This window comes from Carassius auratus, chromosome 43 (assembly GCF_003368295.1).
Source record: "Carassius auratus strain Wakin chromosome 43, ASM336829v1, whole genome shotgun sequence".
NCBI classification, from domain to species: domain Eukaryota; kingdom Metazoa; phylum Chordata; class Actinopteri; order Cypriniformes; family Cyprinidae; genus Carassius; species Carassius auratus.
The window spans coordinates 10767195-10790099 of record NC_039285.1 but is presented as its reverse complement, the minus strand read 5'-3'; the positions used below and the strand labels follow the sequence as shown (position 1 = coordinate 10790099).

The 22905-nt window shown below is 40.2% G+C and overlaps 1 protein-coding gene across 11 annotated transcripts in view; it reads right to left on the bottom strand.

Annotated features, from left to right (window-relative positions):
* The window catches only part of LOC113061686 (ryanodine receptor 1-like), a 112359-nt gene extending 93239 nt beyond the window's left edge, over window positions 1–19120 (bottom strand). For all 11 annotated transcript variants that reach the window (XM_026231011.1, XM_026231014.1, XM_026231015.1 and 8 more), the window contains exon 1: window positions 18839–19120. In XM_026231011.1, the coding sequence (XP_026086796.1) occupies window positions 18839–18886 (48 nt within the window). In that variant the 5' untranslated portion in view covers window positions 18887–19120. The remainder of the gene's footprint in view (window positions 1–18838) is intronic.
* Between the last annotated feature and the right edge of the window lie 3785 nt (window positions 19121–22905).

The following is a 22905-nucleotide window of genomic DNA, read 5'->3' as shown; positions in this document are numbered from 1 at the left end:
ATGTCCAATGATATCATGAAAGCTAAAAGTGGAGAAGCCACAAAAATAGCTTTGGTGGCTCCATGCAGAACCTTATCATTCCTACAGCTCCATAAAAATATGACACCTTTTAAAACTAGCATTTATTTTCTAGCATCAGAGGAACATGTGCCCATGTCATAACTGTCAATGTAGTTTAGCTGACTGGGTTTTGATAGCAGATCTTACTGCAGGGAGTCACTCCATGAAGGAGATATCACTTACCATGGAGACAGGAGCACAGCAGGTGAAGAGGACGACGAAATGGTTGTCAGTGTCCTACTTCACAGCTTTTTAATGATTGGCAGCATTTTGACAGCCACACAAATGCACTACAGAAACAAGCAGCGTGACAGAGAGGGTCACAAAAGATTTGTACTTTCTGTGTTCAAAAAGTATTAAGACACTTTTTAAAATGAAAAACTTTTTAGATGCAAATAAATGACATTAGACCTAGAACTAATTTTACTTTTCTAAGCCATTGTTACAGTTTCTTTCAAGCGACTAATGTCAATGTGGTTTTAGTTAATGTACAGTAGTTCACTGCATTAACTATAAACATGTTCCACTAATACTTGACAACTAAAGTTTCTAAATGCTAAACAGTATTATCTCATTTACAACCTAACTAACATATTTTGGTAAAATGCTTTGCTCAAAAACTGGGCTTGTTCTATTTTACTTTTTAAAAATCTGCTGTTGTTTTGATATTTAATCTATTTCAATGGCATTTTAAAATATGATTTTATTGTCCAAATATTTTATGACGATTTTATAACTCTACCTGACAGAAAAAATATCTTTCTCTTCCAAACACACATACACCACACTTACAAATGCATCTCTCGAGTCTTTCATTTCCCTTTTTTCATTAACACAACTTGAAACATTATTGGAATTCTTTTGGTCCTAACCATGTTTTGCTGATACCTTACAATTGTATCCATCTACACACTTCTGCTCCTGCCTCCCTCTCTCTCTCTCTCTCTCTTTTGTGGGCTTTCCCCCTCTCCTCAACATTGCTATTTTGGGTGAGTGCACCTGTCATACTCACATTCCCCAATTAGTTCAGAGGCTCTTTCAGGGCAGAAGAGTCTCTGATCTCACAGACACACAAAAAACCATGCATTAACTACAATATCCCATAAACTACTTAGACCATTGAAATATATTTTTCAACCAGGATGCATTAAATGTAACAAATTTGACAGAAAATAAATAACTACAGGAATAAATCAAATTTTATTTATTTTCAATTACTACATCACAACATCACTGCTTTACCGTGTAATAATCAAACTGACCACAAATTATATATAGGTATTAGGTTCATCTAACAATTATAGAAATGAATCAACCTTACCTACTGTAAACTCTAATAATACTTGAGTTTAAATCAGTTCATCTAGCCTATTAGAACTTTTACAGCACTTATAATTTCACTTCAAGAACAAATTTCAAAATAACGCAGTCATTCTGTAATGGTCTAATAGAAAGTACATAAAAATCACTGCAATATCAGTTGTCAATATGAATAGCAAACAAATGAAAATGAAAATGAAAAACAACTTGAGATTAGTTTTTTTAATATGAAGACAGAAAAAGTAATTTGCAGTCTACATTTACATCTGACAAAATCAAAAAATATATTTTGATATGATCAAAATGGACTAATGGCACATTGGTTGATTAAACAAACAAACAAACAGTGTTACCTCATTCTGTAAGCTTAATAACTGTACTATCTCTCTGTCCCAGGGATCTGCATGAGAGGCACTCATAAAGGTTCTCATCACTTAGGTAGTTTCATCAACTGCTGAAAACATCTAGAGCTCTTAAACATGAAAAATCTGCAGTTTTATGAGTCATAACCATGACTCCACCGACTGAATTTCAAAACGTTTGACTCATAGAAGCTCTAATGTGTGCTTATGGGTGATTGTTTAGATCGATTTAACATATGCCAATTAATCTTTAATCTTTGTTTATCCAACAAGCAAGAGTTTTATTTCCACAGTAAAGGGAGTTCACCCTAAAAGGAAAAATTCTAAATGGTTTGGTTCCCAACAGTCTATCTTGTGCTCTGAAGAAGAAAAAAAGTAGACAAAGCAGTTATGGAAAGCTATGAGAATGATTAAATGATGACAGATTTTAATTTTTGAGTGAACTATTACTTTAATAGTGTCCAATATTCTACAGCTGTTCTGCAAAGAAGTAACTTAAGTTAGTTCTGTTATTTAACTAAGGTCAAAGTCAGCAGAACAAAGACACCACAATTGAACAATATTTCAAGTACAGAATAATCATAGTACCATTTGAAAAGTGGCCAGCCGAGATTAATGTTTATTTATGTGCTGACACATTGCAGATATTTGAGTGACTCTGATGCTAGTGTCATATTTTCCGCTTACTGATTTCTGAACCCATCCACTACAATTTTTTATGAGCAATGATTAACATCCCATGCATGACTCAATTCTTTGTTTACAAGTATCTCACGGTAAATATTTTTCAACACTGATTAATAAAGAAAAAAAAAAAACACCTCACAAATAAAAACATGACTGGAGAGAAGATGTCAGTTCCAGTCCCACCAGATCGACAATGATTTAATTTAACTTAATTATATAAATTAATTACTAAATAATTTCCACTTTCACTTCATCAGAAAATTATATTGTAGAGGTTTATAAAAAAAACTGAATGTAGAAAAGGCATTGTATTAAATAAATAAATAAAGTAAAAATTTTGCCAGTTTGGCGTGATATATTACTTAACCTAACATCCTTAAAATAAACAGCAATAACGTGTATGTATTTTGATGGTCCAACTAACAGTCTGCTGAACAAGTTCAGATTGATCACTGATTATGAACTTGAATAACTGGTTAAAACATGTTGTTCAAAATGAATAGATATTTTAACTTTATGTAGTTCTTTTGATTGTATTTTGTTGTCAAAGTTATGTGTTAAGTTGTGTTATTACATGACAATAACGCAATCTTAATGTACGGTTTATTTTAAAATGCGAACTAACTTGGATCAGCAAGTAAAAACTTTTTTTGAGTTCATGTGGCTTAATTATTACGTCTGATGAAAGCACAGACCTTCTTTATTGTTAATTTCTTCCATGATCTGAGTTGATTAAATACAAAAAAATCCTAAAGCTAGTCGCCTCAAGTTTATTTCTAATTTTTCATAAGTGTTGATTAAGAAATGCTGTTAACAAATTGGCATCTATGGATTATTTAAGAAACGTAAACATCTGTTGAAGCTTTCTGATGCATAATTATTATTTTTTATAGTGGAAAAAGCTTTTTAGATTTTTATAAACTGTTTCCTGGTTTCCAAAAGGCTCTTTGGAGAACCCAATTTGGTTGTTTTATGATATTGGTGCAAAAATCCCCTTCTGGAACCTTCATTTTTAAGAGTAGGCATATAACGACTCTGTTACGAACTTAACCCCCGTTCCCTGATGGAGGCAACGGAGACGTTATGTTGAACGACATATGGGGAAATAACGTCTCCGTTCCCTCCATCAGGGAATGAGGGTTACGTACGTAACCGAGATGTTCCCTATCTGTCTGTTACTACGAGTTATGTCGAACGACATATGGGGTCTCACTTGGGAGGCCAATCATCTCTGAGTTTAAGAGAAAACGCCAATGAAAATTGGCCAGTTGATTTAACATACCTGAGCCACTCCCGATGCCAACGGGTATAAATAGGGTGACAGGTGCATCATTAGGTTTTACGCTGAGGAGCCGAGAACGTGTCCCGGCAACAGCCACCGGTTCAAGGTTGTGGCATGGGGACATAACGTCTCCGTTCCCTCCATCAGGGAATGAGGGTTACGTACGTAACCGAGACGTTCCCTATCTGTCAGCCACTACGAGTTATGTCGAACGACATATGGGGTCCTTTGGAAAATGCCACAACCTGAACACCGTCACAACCCTGTGGCGCTGCAATTGTCGGCAAGCCGTGGCGTGCCACAGAAGCTACACTTAAGGTCATAACCTTTCCAAAGCCCCAGCACAAATTCACTGACCTTGGTACCGAAGGGGCCAAAGGGTGAGTACATGGCTGCTGGAGAAGGCCATGCTGCTGTTCCGCCCACATAAAGTTAATGGAAGGGATTTCAACCTTCAGTGAAAGATTGCTTCAAATCTTCCCTATTTGTTATTACAGCTTGGCAAGACAATGGGGAAGCGAGCCTTAAGAAAAGGTCGCTACGGAGACCACATCCTACCCGTAGGGACACACATATGGAGATATAGACTGACCCAGGGGGCAGTACTACAGTACATATGGAAGGGGTCTCTGAGGAAGGTCCTACCTTAGAATATGGATGGAACGGCTGCCAGAAGAGACTGACAGAACGGGTCTGTCAAGGGAAGACACAGGTTTGCCAAGAGGGAAACCTTACCTTGGAAAAATACACATATGGGATTACCTGTAGGGAATCAAGCCATATGGACACCTAGCCCAGTACAGGGGCTGACCGGAGCTCCGGGCATGCTAACACCAGTACTGGGCCTGGCGACAGACTGCTCCACCAAGTCTGACTGCCTAGGGTGCTGGAGGATGCTCAACCAGGGTGCGCCAACTGGGGAACTCTACTGGGAGAAGAAAGGCACTTGCATCCCTATGTTAGAGTAAACTTGACACCCAGTCAGCCCTTCCCACCAATTTACCTGTTACCCAACACACGGGAAGAATCTGGCTCTACACGAAGGTTGTAAAACCTCGCGAAGGTGTTAGGTGTCGCCCAGCACGCAGCTCGACAGATGTCTGCCAGAGAGGCGCCGTGCGCAAGCACATAGGAGGAGGCCACACTCCATGTGGAGTGGGCCCTCACCCGCAGGGGACATGGCTCTCCTTGGGAATAGTATGCCAAGGCGATGTCAACCACTATCCAGTAGGCCAACCTCTGCTTGGAGACAGCCTGCCCCTTCCAAATGTAGTCCAGGAGCTGCTCAGAGCTTCTGAAGCTCTGGGTACAGTCCACGTATATGCGAAGCGCTCTTACGGGACACAGCAGGTTCACCACCTGGTCTTGGAAGGGGTCTCAGGACAACGTGAGAGTAGGCCAGCCCGTACACAAGGCACTCTTCACTTACTGAAAATGCTTGGAGGTCCCCGACCCTCTTGATGGAAGTGAGTGCGATCAGGAGCGCTCTCTTGAGAGACAAAAACTTAAGCTCTATTGAATCCAGCGGCTTAAAGGGAGGTCTAGCCAGGGACCGGCCGTCCACTGCATCGTGATGGGCTGAAATGGCAGCCACATACACTTTCAGGGAGGTGTCAGCCCACGCTCCAGGAAAGAAAGCACGACTCTGACCGGGCATCTCCGGGGTTCTTCTCAGTGAGAAGAACACCAATTCGTGAACAGACTCTACTTCAGAGCATAGGCCTGCCTCGTAGAGGGGGCTCTAGCCTGAGTGATAGTGGCAGATCACTTAGGTCTGCCGCGTCCCATCCAGAAGGAGGTTCCAAAGATCTGGACGCGGGTGCCAAATGGTACCAAGCCCCTGAGAGAGGAGGTCCCTCCTCAGGGGGATGCGCCAGGGAGGGGCTGTCACGAGGAGCATGAGTTCGAAAACCAGGTCCGGGTGGGCAAGTAAGGCGCAACCAACAGGAACTGTTCCATGTCCGCCCTGACCTTGCACAGCATCTGTGCGAGCAGGCTCACTGGGGGAAACGCATACTTGCGTAATGCCTGAGGCCAGCTGTTTGCCAGTGCATCTGTTTCCCAGGGGGGCCTGGGACAGGGAATAGTACAGCTGGCAGTGGGAGGACTCGTGGGAAGCGAACAGGTCTACCTGGGCTTCCCCGAATCGACTCCAGATCAGCTGGACCATCTGGGGATGGAGTCGCCATTCCCTGGGGAAAGGTGAGCTGTCGTGAGATCACGTCGGCTGCACGATTGAGCTCCCCTGGGATGTGGGTAATGCGCAGCGACTTGAGCTGCGTCTGACTCCAGAGGAGGAGATGGCGGGCGAGTTGAGACATGCGACGTGATTGTAGACTGCCCAGTCAGTTGATGTACGAAACAGCTGCAGTGTTGTCCGTGTGGACCAACACATGCCTGTCTAGCAACAGCGGCCGAAACCGCCGTAAGGCTAGATGCACTGCCAGCAACTCCAGACAGTTGATGTTCCAAAACAGTCGAGGTCCTGTCCAGAACCCTGAAGCTGTCTGCCCGTTGCATGTCGTGCCCCAGTCCATGTTGGAGGCATCTGTTGTGACAACAACATGCCGGGACACTTGTTCTAAGGGCACGCCGGCCTGTAGAAAGGCAAGGTTCAACCAGGGGCTGAATCGGCGTCGACAAATAGGTGTGATGGTGACACGATGTGTTCCGCGGCTCCATGCCCATCTCGGGACTCGGGAGTGCAACCAGTGCTGAAGTGGCCTCATATGGAGCAACCCGAGCGGCGTGACTGCGGCTGCAGATGCCATATACCCCAGGAGCCTCTGAAAGTGTTTCAGTGGTTCCACTGTTCCCCCCCTGAAGGAACTCAGGCAGTTCAGCACTGACTGGGCACGATCGCTGGTGAGCCGTGCTGTCATACTCACAGAGTCTAACTCCATACCGAGATAAGAGATTCTCTGCGCAGGGGAGAGCTTGCTCTTCTCTCGGTTGACCTGAAGGCCCAACTGACCGAGGTGCCAGAGAACCAAGTCCCTGTGATCGCACAACTGCTCTAGGGACCGGGCCATAATGAGCCAGTCGTCGAGATAGTTGAGGAACCCACTTCCCAGAGTGGGGCAAGGGTGCCATCTGCGACCTTGGTAAAGACACGGGGGGACAGGGAGAGCCTGAAGGGGAGGACCTTGTACTGTCATGCCTGACCCTCGAATGCAAACTGCAGAAACGGTCTGTGGCGAGGGAGGATCAAGACATAAAAGCATGCGTCTTTCAGGTCGATCGCTGCAAACCAGTCCTAGGGCTGAACTCATTTGATAATGCATTTCTGCGTCAGCATCTTGAACGGGAGCTAGTGCAGGGCCCGATTCAGGACTCGCAGATCCAGGATAGGCCGAAGGCCACCGCTTTTCTTGGGTACGATGAAGTAAGGGCTGCAAAACCCTGTCCTCATCTCGGCTGGAGGGACCGGCTTGATTGCATCCTTCGCCAGCAGGACAGCAATTTCCTTGCGCAAGACACAGGAGTCCCGGACTGCCACCGAAGTCTCGAGCATGCCATTGAACTTGGGAGGTCGCCGGATATGCAGGATAGCCATGGCATGCAGAGCAGAGGCAGCTTGGGCTGCAGCACTGTAAGCCTTGGCAGCGAGAGCGGCCGACAGCTTACATGCCTTGGGTGAGAGGCGCGGACTATTTATCCAAGTGGCGGTGTTTTGTGGACACAAGTGCACCGTAATTGCACTCTCCTGCTGGGGAATGTCAATGCACCCCTAGCTGCCCCGCCATCGAGGGTAGTGAGGACGGAGGAATGAAATGAGCTGCTTCCGGCCATAAAAATGGGTCCTCCACGACTGCATCACTTCCCCATGCACATCCGGGAAGAAAGGAACCAGAGCAAAACGCGGTTGTGAGCCGCGCTCTACACAGAGAACCAATCGAACAGCCATGAGCACTCAGGGCTGGGCAGTGCATTCACCTCCATCCTGATGCTCACAGCTGCCCGGGCAAGCACGGCTGTCAACTCTGGGTCCAATTCGGCAGTGGCCACAACACCCTAGGGGGGCAGCCTCACCGAATCTTCATACACAGAAGTCAGCAGCCCATCCCCGATGCTGCAATCGACATCTGATCCCAGGCGGCAAACTGAATGACCCGTTGGGACTGCCATAAGACAGCCCAGCAACATCACCCAGCAGCCGCACAGGACAAACACCGCGGAAGGGGTAAGAGCTCTCACTGTCACCTTCAAATCTCCCAGAGCACTAGCCGGCGGTCCTCTGCTCGTGGCAGAGAAACCTGAACGGGTTGTGACAGAGGGGTCTGCTCCTTTCCCTTTAAGAAAGGAGAGACGCGATCACAGCGTTGCCATGGTCACACACGCAGTGTGTGCATGAACCATCCACGAACACGCCTTCAGCGTGCTGAATGCCCAGAAACAGAAGACAACGATCGTGGCCGTTGTCAGAGAACAGGAAACGACCACATCCAGAAGGACGCGGACGAAACGGCGTCTTTAAAAAGACGCAAATTGTCCGTTTTTTGCTCTTTTAGGAAATCTGCTCTCTAGTTGAAGCGCCCAGGGGAATCGCTGAAAGGGACACCACTGTTTGCGCCGTATCGCAAACCAGAACAGCTTCCCGACACAGCAGATTAATGGCTTTGTGGAGTATAACAGCTTTCATACAACCACTCTGCCCCGAAGCAAAAATCTAATGAGTGGATGCACTCAGGTTTGTTAAATCCACTAGCCAATTTTTTATTGGCGTTTTCTATTAAACTCAGAGATGATTGGCCTCCCAAGTGAGACCCCATATGTCGTTCGACATAACTCGTAGTGACCGACAGATAGGGAACGTCTCGGTTATGTACGTAACCCTCGTTCCCTGATGGAGGGAACGGAGACGTTATGTCCCCATATGTCGTCGACATAACTCGTAGTGACCGAGAGATAGGGAATTAAATAAATGAGCCCTTGCTGTTAAAGAGTAGATAAATTATTCTACAATGATATGGTTTTTACTGTTATATATTTATGTTGATGCCAAGATCTACATTTACATTTAGGCATTAGCAGACCATCTATCCAAAGAGACTTACAAATAAGGAACATTTAAGATACAGTATTAAGCTGGCACTATCATTTGAATCATGAGTATATACAATAAACGATTACAGGTGCATCTCAATCAATTAGAATATCATGGAGAAGTTCATTTATTTCAGTAATTCAACTCAAATTGTGAAACTCGTGTATAAGATAAATTCAATGCACACAGACTGAAGTAGTTTAAGTCTTTGTTTCTTTTAATTGTGATGATTCTGGCTCACATTTAACTAAAACCCACCAATTAACTCAACGAATTAGAATATGGTGACATGCAAATCAGCTAATCAACTCAAAACACCTGCAAAGTTTTCCTGACCCTTCAAAACAGGGGCACTGCACAAGATCCCGGGCCCTATGCATAGGCAGTCCTAATGGGCCCCCCTCCCCTTGAAAATATATATTCCAGACTTTTCAATGGCCCTCTCTTCCTTTGGGGCCCTGGTAATCAGTACTGGTTTTACCCCCAGTCCGACACCCCTGCTTCAAAACGGTCTCTCAGTTTGGTTCACTAGGCTACACAATCATGGGGAAGACTGCTGATCTGACTGTTCTCCAAAAGCCATTGACACCCTTCATCGACATTCAGTGCACTGAATTTATTTAATACACGAGTTTCACAATTTGAGTTGAATTACTGAAATACATGAACTTTTCCAAGACATTCTAATCTGTATCTAGAGCATATATAACCAGCAGTGAAATGCGAGTCAGGTCCGCTCCATGGACAGTGCAATTATTAAAGGATACAACACATATGAAAATATACATAAATATAGGTATGAAAGAATTAAATAACTGTAAACAATAGAAATATATGAATAAAATATAAAAAAGATGTATACTGTTGAATTGAATATAGAATAGAAAATAATGTACATGAAAGTATACTGAAGTCTTATATTAAGATACACAGGATTGTGCAAGAGGCGAATGTGCAAACAGGTTGTGACACTGTCAGTATTCTCTTTAGTGGACTCAGGGGTCAGTTAAAGTTTCTGGCTGACATAAGCGATTCTTCTCTTTAAAGGGACTGGAGTGCTAGCAGAAGGAACACCTGTTTATTCTGTAAGATGTGATCATGACAGCGCACATGAACCCTGGCTGTCAATGAACAGAGTCTGTTAGGGGTGAGGTGTAGATTTGATCATCTGTGGGCTAAGCAAGACATAAGCCTAAGAAAGACTCCTGCTTTACACATTCAAGACCTGTGGAATCTTCTGAAGAGCTGATGGTCTAATACTTCATCAAGCACACACACCTCTCACCTCTCTTTCCTCCCATGAAGAGTCCCCTGTGACATACAGGCACTTATTGTGAGCTGCATAACTGAGCACTAAAATTAGTGCTTCTAAATCCTTCTCTCCTCATTTCTGAGGCCAGTCATCACCGATATGGTATTTAGGGAGAAAACAAACAATATGTTAAAGAGTAACATAGCATAAAAGCCCAAAATATTTATATAACTAAGTATGTGAGATCTTTCAATGTTCAATACATAGCAGCCTCTAAACCATTTTTTAGTGTGGAGAACATTAACAAAATTCTAAGAAAATAACCTTTTGTCCTATCCACACATAAAGGGGTCATATGATGTGATTTCAAGTTTTCCTTTCTTTTTGTAGTGTTACAAGCTGTTCGTGAATAGATAAGATCCCTATAGTTGCAAATACTAAAGTCTCAAACCCAATGAGATATTCTTTATAAAAGTCAAGACTCGTCCACGCCCCCCTAAAACGCCTTATTTAACCCTTATTTAAGCAGTGCAGAGTAGCTCTTGTTGTTTGTCAGTTCTCCGATCACAAATGCAGACATGGTTTTATGTTTACGCGTCACGATGCAATGCCATGCATAAAAAGACAGTATAAGTCATTATAATCTGTAATTATCCTCACTGGATGCAACAAATGGCTCACTTGTAATGGGTTTTATTGTTATTGTCTTGTCGCACTGGAATTCTTACCGGGATACGCATCACAGTATGTCAAGGGGTCTAATATTTCCACCATAGGCTTGAGGCATTCGGGAAAACATTTTGGTTTTGGGAGTTCCCAACAACAGGTTGAGATGCATTCCAGGTCAAAAAACACGTTCGTTGTCCAATTTGAGATGATTGGTCCGACTGGTCTCATTTCCATTTCATCCTGCCTGTAATGCCTGATAAAGCAGTGTTTGTGAGAGCAGTGCTGCTTTGTGTACAGCCGTTACCGGGGAACCTACTATTTTTAGCACTCCAAAGAGTGCCCCTAGTGGCAAAAAAATAGAATTTGGATTTTCATGCAGACCAACAGAAAAGACCAACAAGTGGGCAGGCAATATGCTAATGGCATATAGGCATTGGATTTATAAAAAAAAATATTCATTTCAATGAGTCAGAGTCTTCTCTTTTAAAACTTTGCAGGATGTTTTCATTCACTTACAGCTGTGTTACACATTGCATGAAAGGTAATTAAAAAAAATCCATAATAGGGTCACTTTAAAGTCAGCATGAAACAGAAGTAGCAATTGTCTTTTTTTGTCTACTGTGACGTCTATCCGAGTGAAACGGCATCTGAAATTAGAGGGCGGGACTTGAAAACAGTTCAAATCTGCATATGAGGAAGTTGAAATAGCGCGGCTGCATCAACAAATATGTTTTAATATCAGTTTTTACATTTGTTAACACTATCAGGTATGTTTAGGTTTGGGTATGGTGTAGGGCATATTTCCAATACAATAGAGCATTAACTTGTAGACAGTCCCCGGATATTTGAATTCTGAATCACAGCAATATGTGCCTAAAGCAATAAAATAAAAACACAGTAATACATACCTATATCAACATATAAAAACGTGCCAGGGTTCACGTACTGAACTCGTGTTTTAGCACCACTCAGTGGACATTTCTCTTGGAAACTGTGGCGAAACATGAAGTAAGGTATATGTAAAAACAGTGTTGTACAAAAAGTACACAGAGGAACATATTTTTATGAGGCCAGGTTGCTAAAACAAAGGTTCCATTGGGGAGGGGTTCGATAGAAGAACCATTCTGGGTTCCCCAAATAAAATCTCAGTAATCAGCTTCAATATTAACCTTAATGATCTAAATAACTGTTTTCCATTATAAAGAATGTTTCATGCAATGGAAAGGTTGTTAAAGGTTCTACATGGAACCAAAGGTGCCAAGAACCTAATAGTTAGAGAGTCGGACTTGTAACACAAAAGTCGCGGATTCAAGTTGGTACCAGCTCTCTCCCACCCTTGAATACCATGACTAAGGTGAGACCCTTGAGCAAGGCACTGAATCCCCAACTGCTCTCTGGGCACCGCAGCAAAAATGGCTGCCCACTGCTCTGGATGTGTGTACACAGTGTGAGGTGTGTGTCTGTGTGTGCCATCGTATGTTCACTACTCACTGATGTGTGTGTGCACTTAGATGGGTTAAATGCAGAGCAAAAATTCTGAGTATGGGAAAACATACTTGGCTTCACATCACATCACTTTCATTTTGAAGAGTGTGGAATTTATTACAGAAGTGATTAATTTCTTTTATGCTTCATCTGCAACACACACATACACACACACTGTCCTCGCTATGGATTCAGGCAAAGACAAAGTAGGACACAGAATCTCTTGCTCTCCCTCCAGAGTGTCACTTATAGTGGTGAAACTATAAAAGGAAACTGCTGTTATAGCCTGGAACCCGAATACCCCCTCAAATGCACTCCAACACCACTGACGCTATTCTATCTCTATTTTCCATCTATTTATTTATTTTTTATCTTAAAGGTGCTCAGTAAAGTATGGAGAAAGTTTTCCGTTAACATTTAAATTAATCCCAACAGCAGTTGCTTGGCTGGTGCAGGACCCCCTTTGATATATGTAATCTTTGATCACCTGAATTTGTATATTCCATGCGATTCTGGAGCATCATTAAACTGCTGTCATCACTGTTGATTGGGTAATGCCTCTATTTAGAACACTAAGGCATGTCACACAACTCTTACATCACAACAAAAGGAAAAAGGAAGAGTCTCAGAAACAGTAGGTGAAAACCAAAGGGCTTTCCTGAAAGGATTCCCCCAAGGACACATACTGTTGAGCCCTTCAGAAAACTGCCGGTTCTTGACCGACCCACGCATGCTGAGTCACTGTATGGATTACAGCAGTCACACACTCTCCACACAGCACATAACACTGCTCCTTTAGCTCTGAAATATATATAAAGACAATCTCACACAATCTGCACCTTTCATTGCAATGATGTTGGGATATTGTCATACATGGAGATAAAGGAAATCAAATACAAATATATTTACGTAAGAAAGCCCCAAAAAGATTGGAAGCCGTTTTTTTTCCACTTTCTTTCCATTTTAATTTAAACACGAGTCCCTGTTCGTAACACATTTTACTTTTGTAATCTGATCTTTTCAAGGGGAAAAAAAGAAGACAAAGTAGGATATTGTTATTGTCTTTATTGATTGTATTGTCAAAAGTCCATATAGCCAAACTTTAATGAAAGCAACAGCTATTTATGGCTACAGCTAGCCTAGAAATTACATTAAACAAAATACTGGGAAAGATTATTATTGTGAGACTATTTTAGTATTATTTATAGATTTGTATTTACATTACAGTTTTTATTAATTTGATCAATTATTATGTTTCCATTTTGATTTTAGTGTTTTTTTTTTTAGCAATTCAGTTTAACCTTATTTCTTTCATTTAGTTGCCAAGTCAATTTTTTTTATTTTAGTTCTTAAGTTTAAGTTCAATATAATCTTTATATTGTATATATTTTAGCTTCATTATATTGTACTTTAGCTTTATTTCAATTAACAAAAATAATTAGTAATAGTTGAGTTAAAATATTCCATTCGATTTGAAATAGCTTGCACTCTTCACAACTAAAGTAAACTAAAGTTACCAAAGTAAACTAAAACAGGATTCACTATTTCATGTTGACTTTAAATCACAGTAACATAATCTGTTCTCATATTCCTGATTTGGCTAGAAAACTATTTTTGAAGTGTATTACATATACACTTCTCTTTCTCTTCCACTCATCCCTCTCTTCTCCAGTCCTCACAGTGAAATAAAAACAACAGAGAGTGAAAGTTGGAAAGTTGCTGAGAGGGAGAGGTGGGTCATCTACCATCCACACACAAAGACAAAAAGGACACTAAACATTAACCATAAAACAACTGAAAAACCAACTAAAATGATTATGTAACCGAAAGAGCAAAGTGGTTAAAGAGCACTTGTTAGCTTTTATTTGAAATCTTATGATCCTGTAAAGAACAATTTCCATTACAGACTCTAGTCTGTGTATATAGTGTTAAAGTCTATAGACTGTTTCCTTCCAAACAACACTTCAAAAATGTCTGTCTTTTGCACATGTGGGCTCAGAGCAGCTGTGAGGCTTTATTTTGGTGTCTCGTGAAGAATATAAAAAGTTAACCTTTGATCATAAAGGTGCAATGTGAATCCCTTAGATTCTTTGCAGCGTTGTCATCCACATAACACTCTTATTAGCATTCCTAACTGAGGCATGAGGATGTATTATACTGTAGATATCAGCTGATCCCACTGGACAAATGGATTGAGGGTCTTCCAAACAGATGTCGCAAAAAAAAAAAAAAAAAGACAGCAGAATGGTCTTCGACATCCAGGAAATCAACTACATCCATTTCTAAAACGTACTGCCATAGATATGTACAGGTAGATGCCACATTCGACCACTCCAGACATGTCAACACATCAATGTCATCTTGGAAGGGTCACTCTCAATAAAAATCAATGTGTTACAAGAAGCAACAACATTGCGTAGGCTCTGGGTGTAAAAATCGCCAAAATGTACATTTCTAAAGAAATCGGATCAACTTTAACCGGTTGGTTTGTGTTTTTAATATTGTGTATTTAATATCTTAACTCAATATTACAGGTTTTTAAACAATATTACCTTTTAAATGTGGTGCTATTTCATGGCTTCGTCTTGTTTTATTGTGTTAGTTTAGCAATATCATCTGCTTAAGTCTATTGCAGACATAGATATTATACGTATAACTAGGGTTGCAGACATACAGGCTCAGTGTTCACGGACCTGCTTTGACCATTCCAATATGGCGGACGGCTTATGTATAGTGGCCCATAGAAACAGCTGCTAATGGGGCAACAATCTACAAATCTATGCTGATAGCTACAACTCTAAATTCTAATTGGATGCTGCATTGCTAGAGTTAGGCAACTGAATAAATGTAAAAAAAAGCTAAGTTTCACTTCTTGTCAATAGAATTATATTTTTATAAAAGAAAAAGTAATCATAATTCTACAAAAAAAAAAAATATTTATTAAACTGGTGCCTTTAAGTTTCATTATATTACTGTTGCTGCCATTTAAAGAGCAATAAAATTAAATGGATCTGTGTGTACAGTGATTTTACTTCAGTCAAGGAGGGGGATATGTAAGATCAAATAAGAATAATTATTTAATCTATAATTTAAAATTCTGAACCTTCTTATACATTGTGCTTTTTTGAGTTAGTGCCAAAAATGGGACCCATTTACTTTCTAATAAAAGAAAGGGCCTAAGGCAGTGGTTCCCAACCTTTCTCAACTCGCGGCCCACACAACCAAACACATATGTTTGCACGGCCCACTTCAAAAAAATTAACTGACCCCGCTATTGTTGGGTTAATAACTTAGTACTCAGAAGCTAGATTTTAAACTATATTTATTGAATAAACTAGGGCTGTGCGATATGGACAAAAAAAAAAAAACTATCGCGATTTTTTTGATCAATTTTGCAATTGTGCTTTTACAGTCATAAATGCATTCAGGATTAATTTGAAACATATTTCCAAAAGAAAACCAATCAGAGCTTTATCAAAAAGTTGCAACATCTCTAGAACAGACATAAGTGAAAATCATCACTATAGTGAAGATGTAAAAAAATTTATAGACTTGTGGCAAAAAAATAAATAAATAAAAAATCCTGTATACAGGGACTTTTTTTTCTTTTTTGCCATGCATTGTTCATAGAACTCATTAATTGTAGCGGTGCCTCAGGTGTTTGCAGTGTGTATACAGTATGTGTATGCGGTCAGCAGTGAGAGCGCATAAATATAACGCGAAAGCACATTAAAATAATGCACGAGTGCGAATCTCTCTGTTCGCAGCAGATTTCCTTTGCTCTGTCACAAAACCGGTCGTGCTTGCTCAGATACACGCTGCTTTGCGAGGAGAGAGTGTGCACACTTAAAACGTGTCTCCTCTCACTTAAACTGCATCCTGTTCACTAACAAATTCACTCTATGCTCATGTGTTAGACATGAATTATTTTCGCACGTTTTTATTTCTAGCCTTTTACCGCAGTGAGAACGCTCTGATCAGTCAACATTGGCTCAGAAAAAAGGCGCATCACAGACAGTGTGTGAACCTGGAGTTAGGCATATGTGCACGCTCAAATCGTGATTTTAGGACGTTTTCTTTTAATCGCACAGCCCTAGAATGGACTGGAAATGAACAGAAAATAATTGGCGGCCCACCTGCAATACCACTGAAAACCACTGGCCTAAGGGATTTAAATATTATATTAATTAACCATAATTCAGGTTCTAGAAGCTTTAAGAACCGTAGGTTCTTTGATACATACAACCATCACATATTTTAATTATTGCTGTAGTTATTGATAGTTCATTTGACTTCTTTGTTTGGACGCAGTGATAAACATAAACTGATCTCTGAGGTAGTTCTTCAGTTCTTACATAAAACAGGAACTTACATAAAAATGCAGTTCAAACTTTGACCTGGGGAGGGCAGTAATACACCCAGTAGCATCTACACTGCCCAAAAGATATAAGAAGAAGAAGATAGTTCATATGTTTTTAAGCATTTTAATTTTTAATTATAATATAATACATTTTCTATTTAATGTAATTCATATTTACTTTTACGTTATTCTGGAACCAACCTGGAAATTTGCTGAGGCCCCTAATTGGGCCCCAGCCCCCTGGGTAAGAAAATGTAAAAATTTAATTTATGCATTTAGCAGACGTGTTTATCCCAAGCGACAAACATTCAGGCTAAAATTTTTTACCTAACATGTGCTCCCTGGGAATCGAACCCACAACCTTGCACAGCTAACGCAAACGCAATGCTCTACCACTTGAGCCACAGGAACAAGAACCACTGACTAAAACTAGTTAAAAACTTTAAAAAAACGCCCAGATCCAAATCTTCCATTTGACCTTTCTTTTTCACAGTCTTTCAGTCCTTTGGTTTGGAGCTCAAGGAGCTGGCCTGCTTGTTTTATCTTCCACTCATGTTCTGAAAGTCTCTCCTTTCCTGAGGTAAAAATAACTAACGGTGCCAACAGATGCACCAGGCGCTGTCTATCCACACACACTCACATACATCCATTGAATGACAGAATCTTCTAGAAGAACAAGTGAAAAGATGCAGCAGTTACAATATGAGTTCACAGTCAGCAATAACAAAAGCAGGACATGTCCCTGATTAGAGTCGTCGTCCCTCACTGAGTTGTTAGGCAGACTATCAGCTCCATAAGCAGGTCAAATAGCACGTGGGCCACCGTAAAAATAGTCAACTAAATACAGGGTGAGAACCAGGCTTGCAAAAACGTCCATCACAAATTGTCCAAAAACACCATGGTGACAGTTCAACCAACCAGTCCAAATGAAGAGGTTACGAATGTGAATGGGGATGTAAAAAAAAAATCTATTACAGTGTGGTTACATTTACCACTGTTTGGAGAAATTTCACAGGTGAAATCAATTCATTTCAACAGGATTCTAAAAGCTTAGGAATTTTTGGATAGAGGCGAAAGATTTCCCTGCGCAGATTTCGCAACCAAATTGTTTATATGAATTTGCCACACTGACCAACAGCAAACTGCTTTGTTTTAAAGTAAGTTCATACATCACTACCAGTGTTGGGGAAAGTTACTTTTAAAAGTAATGCATTACAATATTGCGCTACTCCCTAAAAAGTCATTGGTAAGTAATGTGGTAAGTTACTTTTGTGGTACTTTCAAGTTACTTTTTTTTTTTTTTTTTTTATATGAGCAGGGCTTGATTGTTTTTAATATAAGAAGTTCTATTTATAGCAAATGTAAAAGCCCTTTCACACCAAAAAGTTTAATGAATAAACCTCAGGCTGAAGGAAAAGTTAATTCATGTCTGTACAGTAGAAAACAGGACAGGTAGGTTCAATACTCTTCAGCAATAAAAAAGAAAGAAAGAAAGAAAGAAAGAAAGAAAGAAAGAAAGAAAGAAAGAAAGAAAAAACACTGATGCACAATTGTTAGTTTATCTAAAGTCATTTTTGCTTATTAGTATGATTAAACTGGATCATCAAAGGTCAGAATCAAAGATTAATTAATAAAATGGGATTAGATACATTTGTGTTAACATATTTAATTATTGCAGGTTTGTGTCATATTCTGAGTTTGCATTTCACAGTTTTAATTCATTTTGATGAATACTAAATCAGTTTTTTTTTGCAAGTAGGATGAATTAATGCATTAATTCACATTCACATTTAGTCTAGAAAAAGTAACTCAGCTGTTTTCTTGTAAATTAAAAAGTAATTTGTTACTTTACTAGTTACTTGAAAAAAGTTATTTCATTACGTAACTCGAGTTACTTGTAATGTGTTACCCCCAACACTGATCACTACACTATCGACAATGGATCTTATTTGCCAGTTAAAAAGCGCTCATGTGAGCACAAGCGCTTGACATTTAAATAAGCGTGCATATTTAAAAACAAACAAACAAATCTCCAATCACATGCTGGGATATTTCAAACACTTTTCACAGCAATGATGCAACCGAATGTGTAAGATTGAGGGGGGGCAGATGAAAAAGTTTAAGAGTCTTGCATTTTGCTACTTAACTACTAGTCTAAATGTTGGTGATGGGGCGGGGGGTCATGAGTGCCCCCCAATGTCTATGGTGGTTTTGTCCTGTATATGCCAAAATACCCTTAATGCACAGGCAAAAAAATAAATAACTTTGAGTCCCCCCCCCCCCAAACACTGTAGGTCAAGCAGGCATTACTTACCGTCCGCAGGAACTGTATCTCTTCATCTCCCCCCTCTCCCTCTGCCATCCTTCTCCGAGGGTTATTTGCAGCTCCTCAGGAGAAATCAGAAAATCCTTACGTTTTCTCTTCAGTGTGTTTCAGTGTCTTCTATCTCTCTCTCTCAGTGTGTGTGTGTGTGTGTGTGTGCTGGAGGACAGCGTGAGTCCTGTAGCTCTCACGATGGAGTGAGAGAGAGTGACAGAAGATTCAGCACTGCTTCTGTCTCTCTCTCTCTCTCTCTTTCTCTCTCTCTCTCTCTCTCTCTCTCTCTTTCTCTTCTCAGTTTCCTTGCTCTCAGATCTTATGGATGGTGCTCTGCCTTCTTACACATTCAACTGGGCCACCCCCTTTGCCTAAAACTGATCCTCCCTCAAGTCTAATGAGCTATAAATGGAAAATGTGCTCGTGTGCGATAATGTCTGGCAGAAGACACTAAGACACACACACATACTCAGCCACACGAGAAGCCTGAATTACATCAGAATTAATCAAATAATGACATTTGTTCAGTTTTTCAGAACTTGTGTAATTTAAGACAATATTTGTGCAAAAACACACAGTAAGCAGCTTGAACAGAGTGGAGTCCTAATGAGAGCTGAACACAGCCGGATATATTGGGTACATATGTGTGCTCAGCACACTCTGTCACTGTAACTGAATACAGGCAGCGAATTAACAGCAAAATGGAATATAATTTATTTCAGGCACTGCATTTGAATTCATTTTCTATATTTGTATATGAATGTTCTGTTTAAATATAATTGTTTTATGCTCTGCATATATTTATATAACAGCAATTATATTTAAATATATTAATAATATATCAATGTAGTTTAATAAATATATATTTTATACAATTATATACAATATAGAACTATTGTATAATAAATAAAAAAGTATTAATAATAAAATAAAATGAATGATCATTAAATATAATTGGGAACAATTAGGGTACCAATGATTAGAATTCAGGATGAAGGATGAGGCAGTTTTGCCCAAATTTGGGTGCTGGGGAATCAAAGTTCTTTAATTTCCTTTTTAGTGCAATGCTGAAGCATGACTTTTGTCTACTTAACCTTGGAAATACAAGAGTGGTACTGTGTATACGTTATGAAATAATATTAAATTCTACAATATAATGTATAAACATCACATAAACAATTATGGGACTCTGGAATAGGAACAAAATGATAAAAGTAAAATCAACACAGCAGTCTCACAGGGCACTGATCCAGCTGGCCAATTAAACAGCCAGATAGATAGATAGATAGATAGATAGATAGATAGATAGATAGATAGATAGATAGATAGATAGATAGATAGATGTGCAGCAGAAGTATTGACAGATTGACACACAAGTAATTAAATTTCTTGTTAAAATTCAATCATACATTTCCCTTTTCTGCATCCAGACAAAAACACAGATCACCAGTCGACTAGACAGTCTGACAGCTGTATAAGCAACACACCCCTAAAATTACTGTAGGAAAACAGAGCCAACGTACTGCACCCAACCACACACACTCACATACACACACTCTCTCAAACAGGCCACAAACACACACAACGATGACAAGCACGCCTCTCTCCTCACCTCCACAATCTCCATCCAAGTGTCATCTCTGAGCGTGTCCCACCTCTCTCTTAAGTCCAACTGCAACTACATCTGAGGATGGAGTGACACGGATGCTGATGGATTTTGGGGGGTCTTGGCAGCGAGGACTGAACTTCAGAGAGCATGCTCAGACAGGACGTAATGAAGACCGGGAAGCCGAGTGCACTGGCTCGGGTTTACTGCGTGCCATCCTGTAGTCATGTAAAGTGACCGCTAGATGGCGTCGTAGCATCTCACAAGCTCACTACGGGAATATAATTGAAGCCAAAAATATTTGCAGGACAGTGAGACTATATTTAATTGTGAGTTATTGTATTAGCTTACTATAGTAAATTACACTAATGCACAGTTTCATAATAGTCTTTAATGACAATGAATTAGCCTAACTGGCTACACTACCATTTAATAAAATGCTGCCAGATGGTATTCATATTCTGTAACTTCCAAAAAAAAAAAAAAAAAAAGTTCAAAGGTCAGTGATTTCACATTAATTCCTTCAGTGTCTCAAAACAAGCCCTGCAGTGTAAATTTGAACATAAGTAACATAACTTTTCTGAAAAATGAGGTGTACGCTGATTGGCCAGCTATCCAGTGCATTGTGATTTGCTGAATACCTCAAGCGTGTGACAGAAATGTTACGCCCCTTAACATACTGTGGTGCAGTCTCCTAACATGATGAGGCAAAACCAATAAAACCCTTTACAAATGAGGCATTTGTTGCGTCCAGTGGATAATTACTGATTACAATGACTTATTCTGTCTTTTTACACGTTGCGTATCACGCAACGTAAACATAAAACCATGTCTGCATTTGTGATTGGAACCAACAATAAGTGCTACTCTACACTGTTCACTGTGTATAAAAAATGTGTGTAAAAAATGTACTTACAGGCTGAGTCAGAAGCCCCAGACTGTCCTTACAGAGTTGAAATGCCCAACTTTATAGAACAGCCTTTGAGCACAGACTCACTGTACGCTAGTCTGTAGGTTCAGGAAACAGTCCACCATAAAATCCGTCACACTGTGGGCTTGAGAACGGCACAGCTGGTTGATTCGATGAAGGAGCGGCCTTCGGGCTTGTGGCAACCACATGTGACGACCCTTGGCTGGACTCCGCTTCGTCCAGAGTGAAAGGCAATCCGGTGATCCAGCGCGAAGTTGATGTATTTCCTCAGCGACCAGCATGGATCAGCTCTAGGCATGACGAAGCAGATATCATCCTCTTTTGAAAAGCCAAACAAGGTTTTTTCATTTTCAGTAGTTTTACTAAAAGTTACACCTTCTTTACTTGTGTGAACATTTGGGCGGTTTTATGCAAATCTTCCCACATAGTGATGTAGATGTTGGGGGCGTGTTTAAATGAGCCGTTTCAGGGGGTCGTGGGCAAGTCTTAACTTTTATAAAGAGTATCTCTTTTTATTTGAGACTTTACAGATCTTCTTTTTAGCACCAAGAGCTTGTAACACTCCAAAGAGAAAAGAAAATTTTTAATCGCATCAGATGACCCCTTTAAATTTAAAACAGCAAGCTCAATCGCTGCGGACGCAACATGAACCAATCAGTTTATGACAATTCATTTAATGCTAAGAATATCATCAGTTTACATTAAATACCCATCGGTCTGTACCATATACCGTATATAAAAAGTCATTTGCCATTTATTTTAAGAGGTTCACCATTTCACCTTGTAGCTATTTTATCCTCATCACTTGAAGAGTTCTACACTAAATTAATAATTTAAAAAAATTAAAAAATCAACACATTGGTTATTGCTATATTGCTATACTATAGCAATAACCATAGTAACAATGGTATTTTGGTGGTTACCATATGGGATATATTTGCTCTGACTAACAGATGAAGCAATTAACAGCCTGTCTTGGCTTGATATAACCAGTTTCTAGTTTAAGTAATTGAGTAAACTGAGTGGACAATTCAGTTTATTTTCTATTAATACCTTAGTACTAAAACTGCAGGCAGATGACGGGTGATGATGTGGTTTCTTCAGTTATGCAATCACAATTGCAGAAATTGCATCGAGAAACTTCCTGAAGACATGGTCAAGAGAAAGGAAAAACATTTACAGGAGAATACAAGTCTAACTTAAGCTGTTACCGACAAAACCCCCATCCATTCTCAGAATAAAACTCTGTACAATAAGTTCTTCCTTGCTATTTGAACGTTTTAGACTAGTTTAACCATTTTGAGGAAGTAAACAAAGGTGGAGTGCTGAGCAAGGGCCTTGTTGCAAGTTCATTTGTGGTGGAAAAAAAAAAAGAAGTCAAAAACATCTTCATACAAAGCACGACAGCATCTGCAACAACCCAGACATATCTGTGTCTCATTTAATACAAAACCGGCAGCCCACATTTCACAGAATTGATATTCTAGGTGTCATTCTGAAAGATGGCAGTTGATTGATTCACACTCA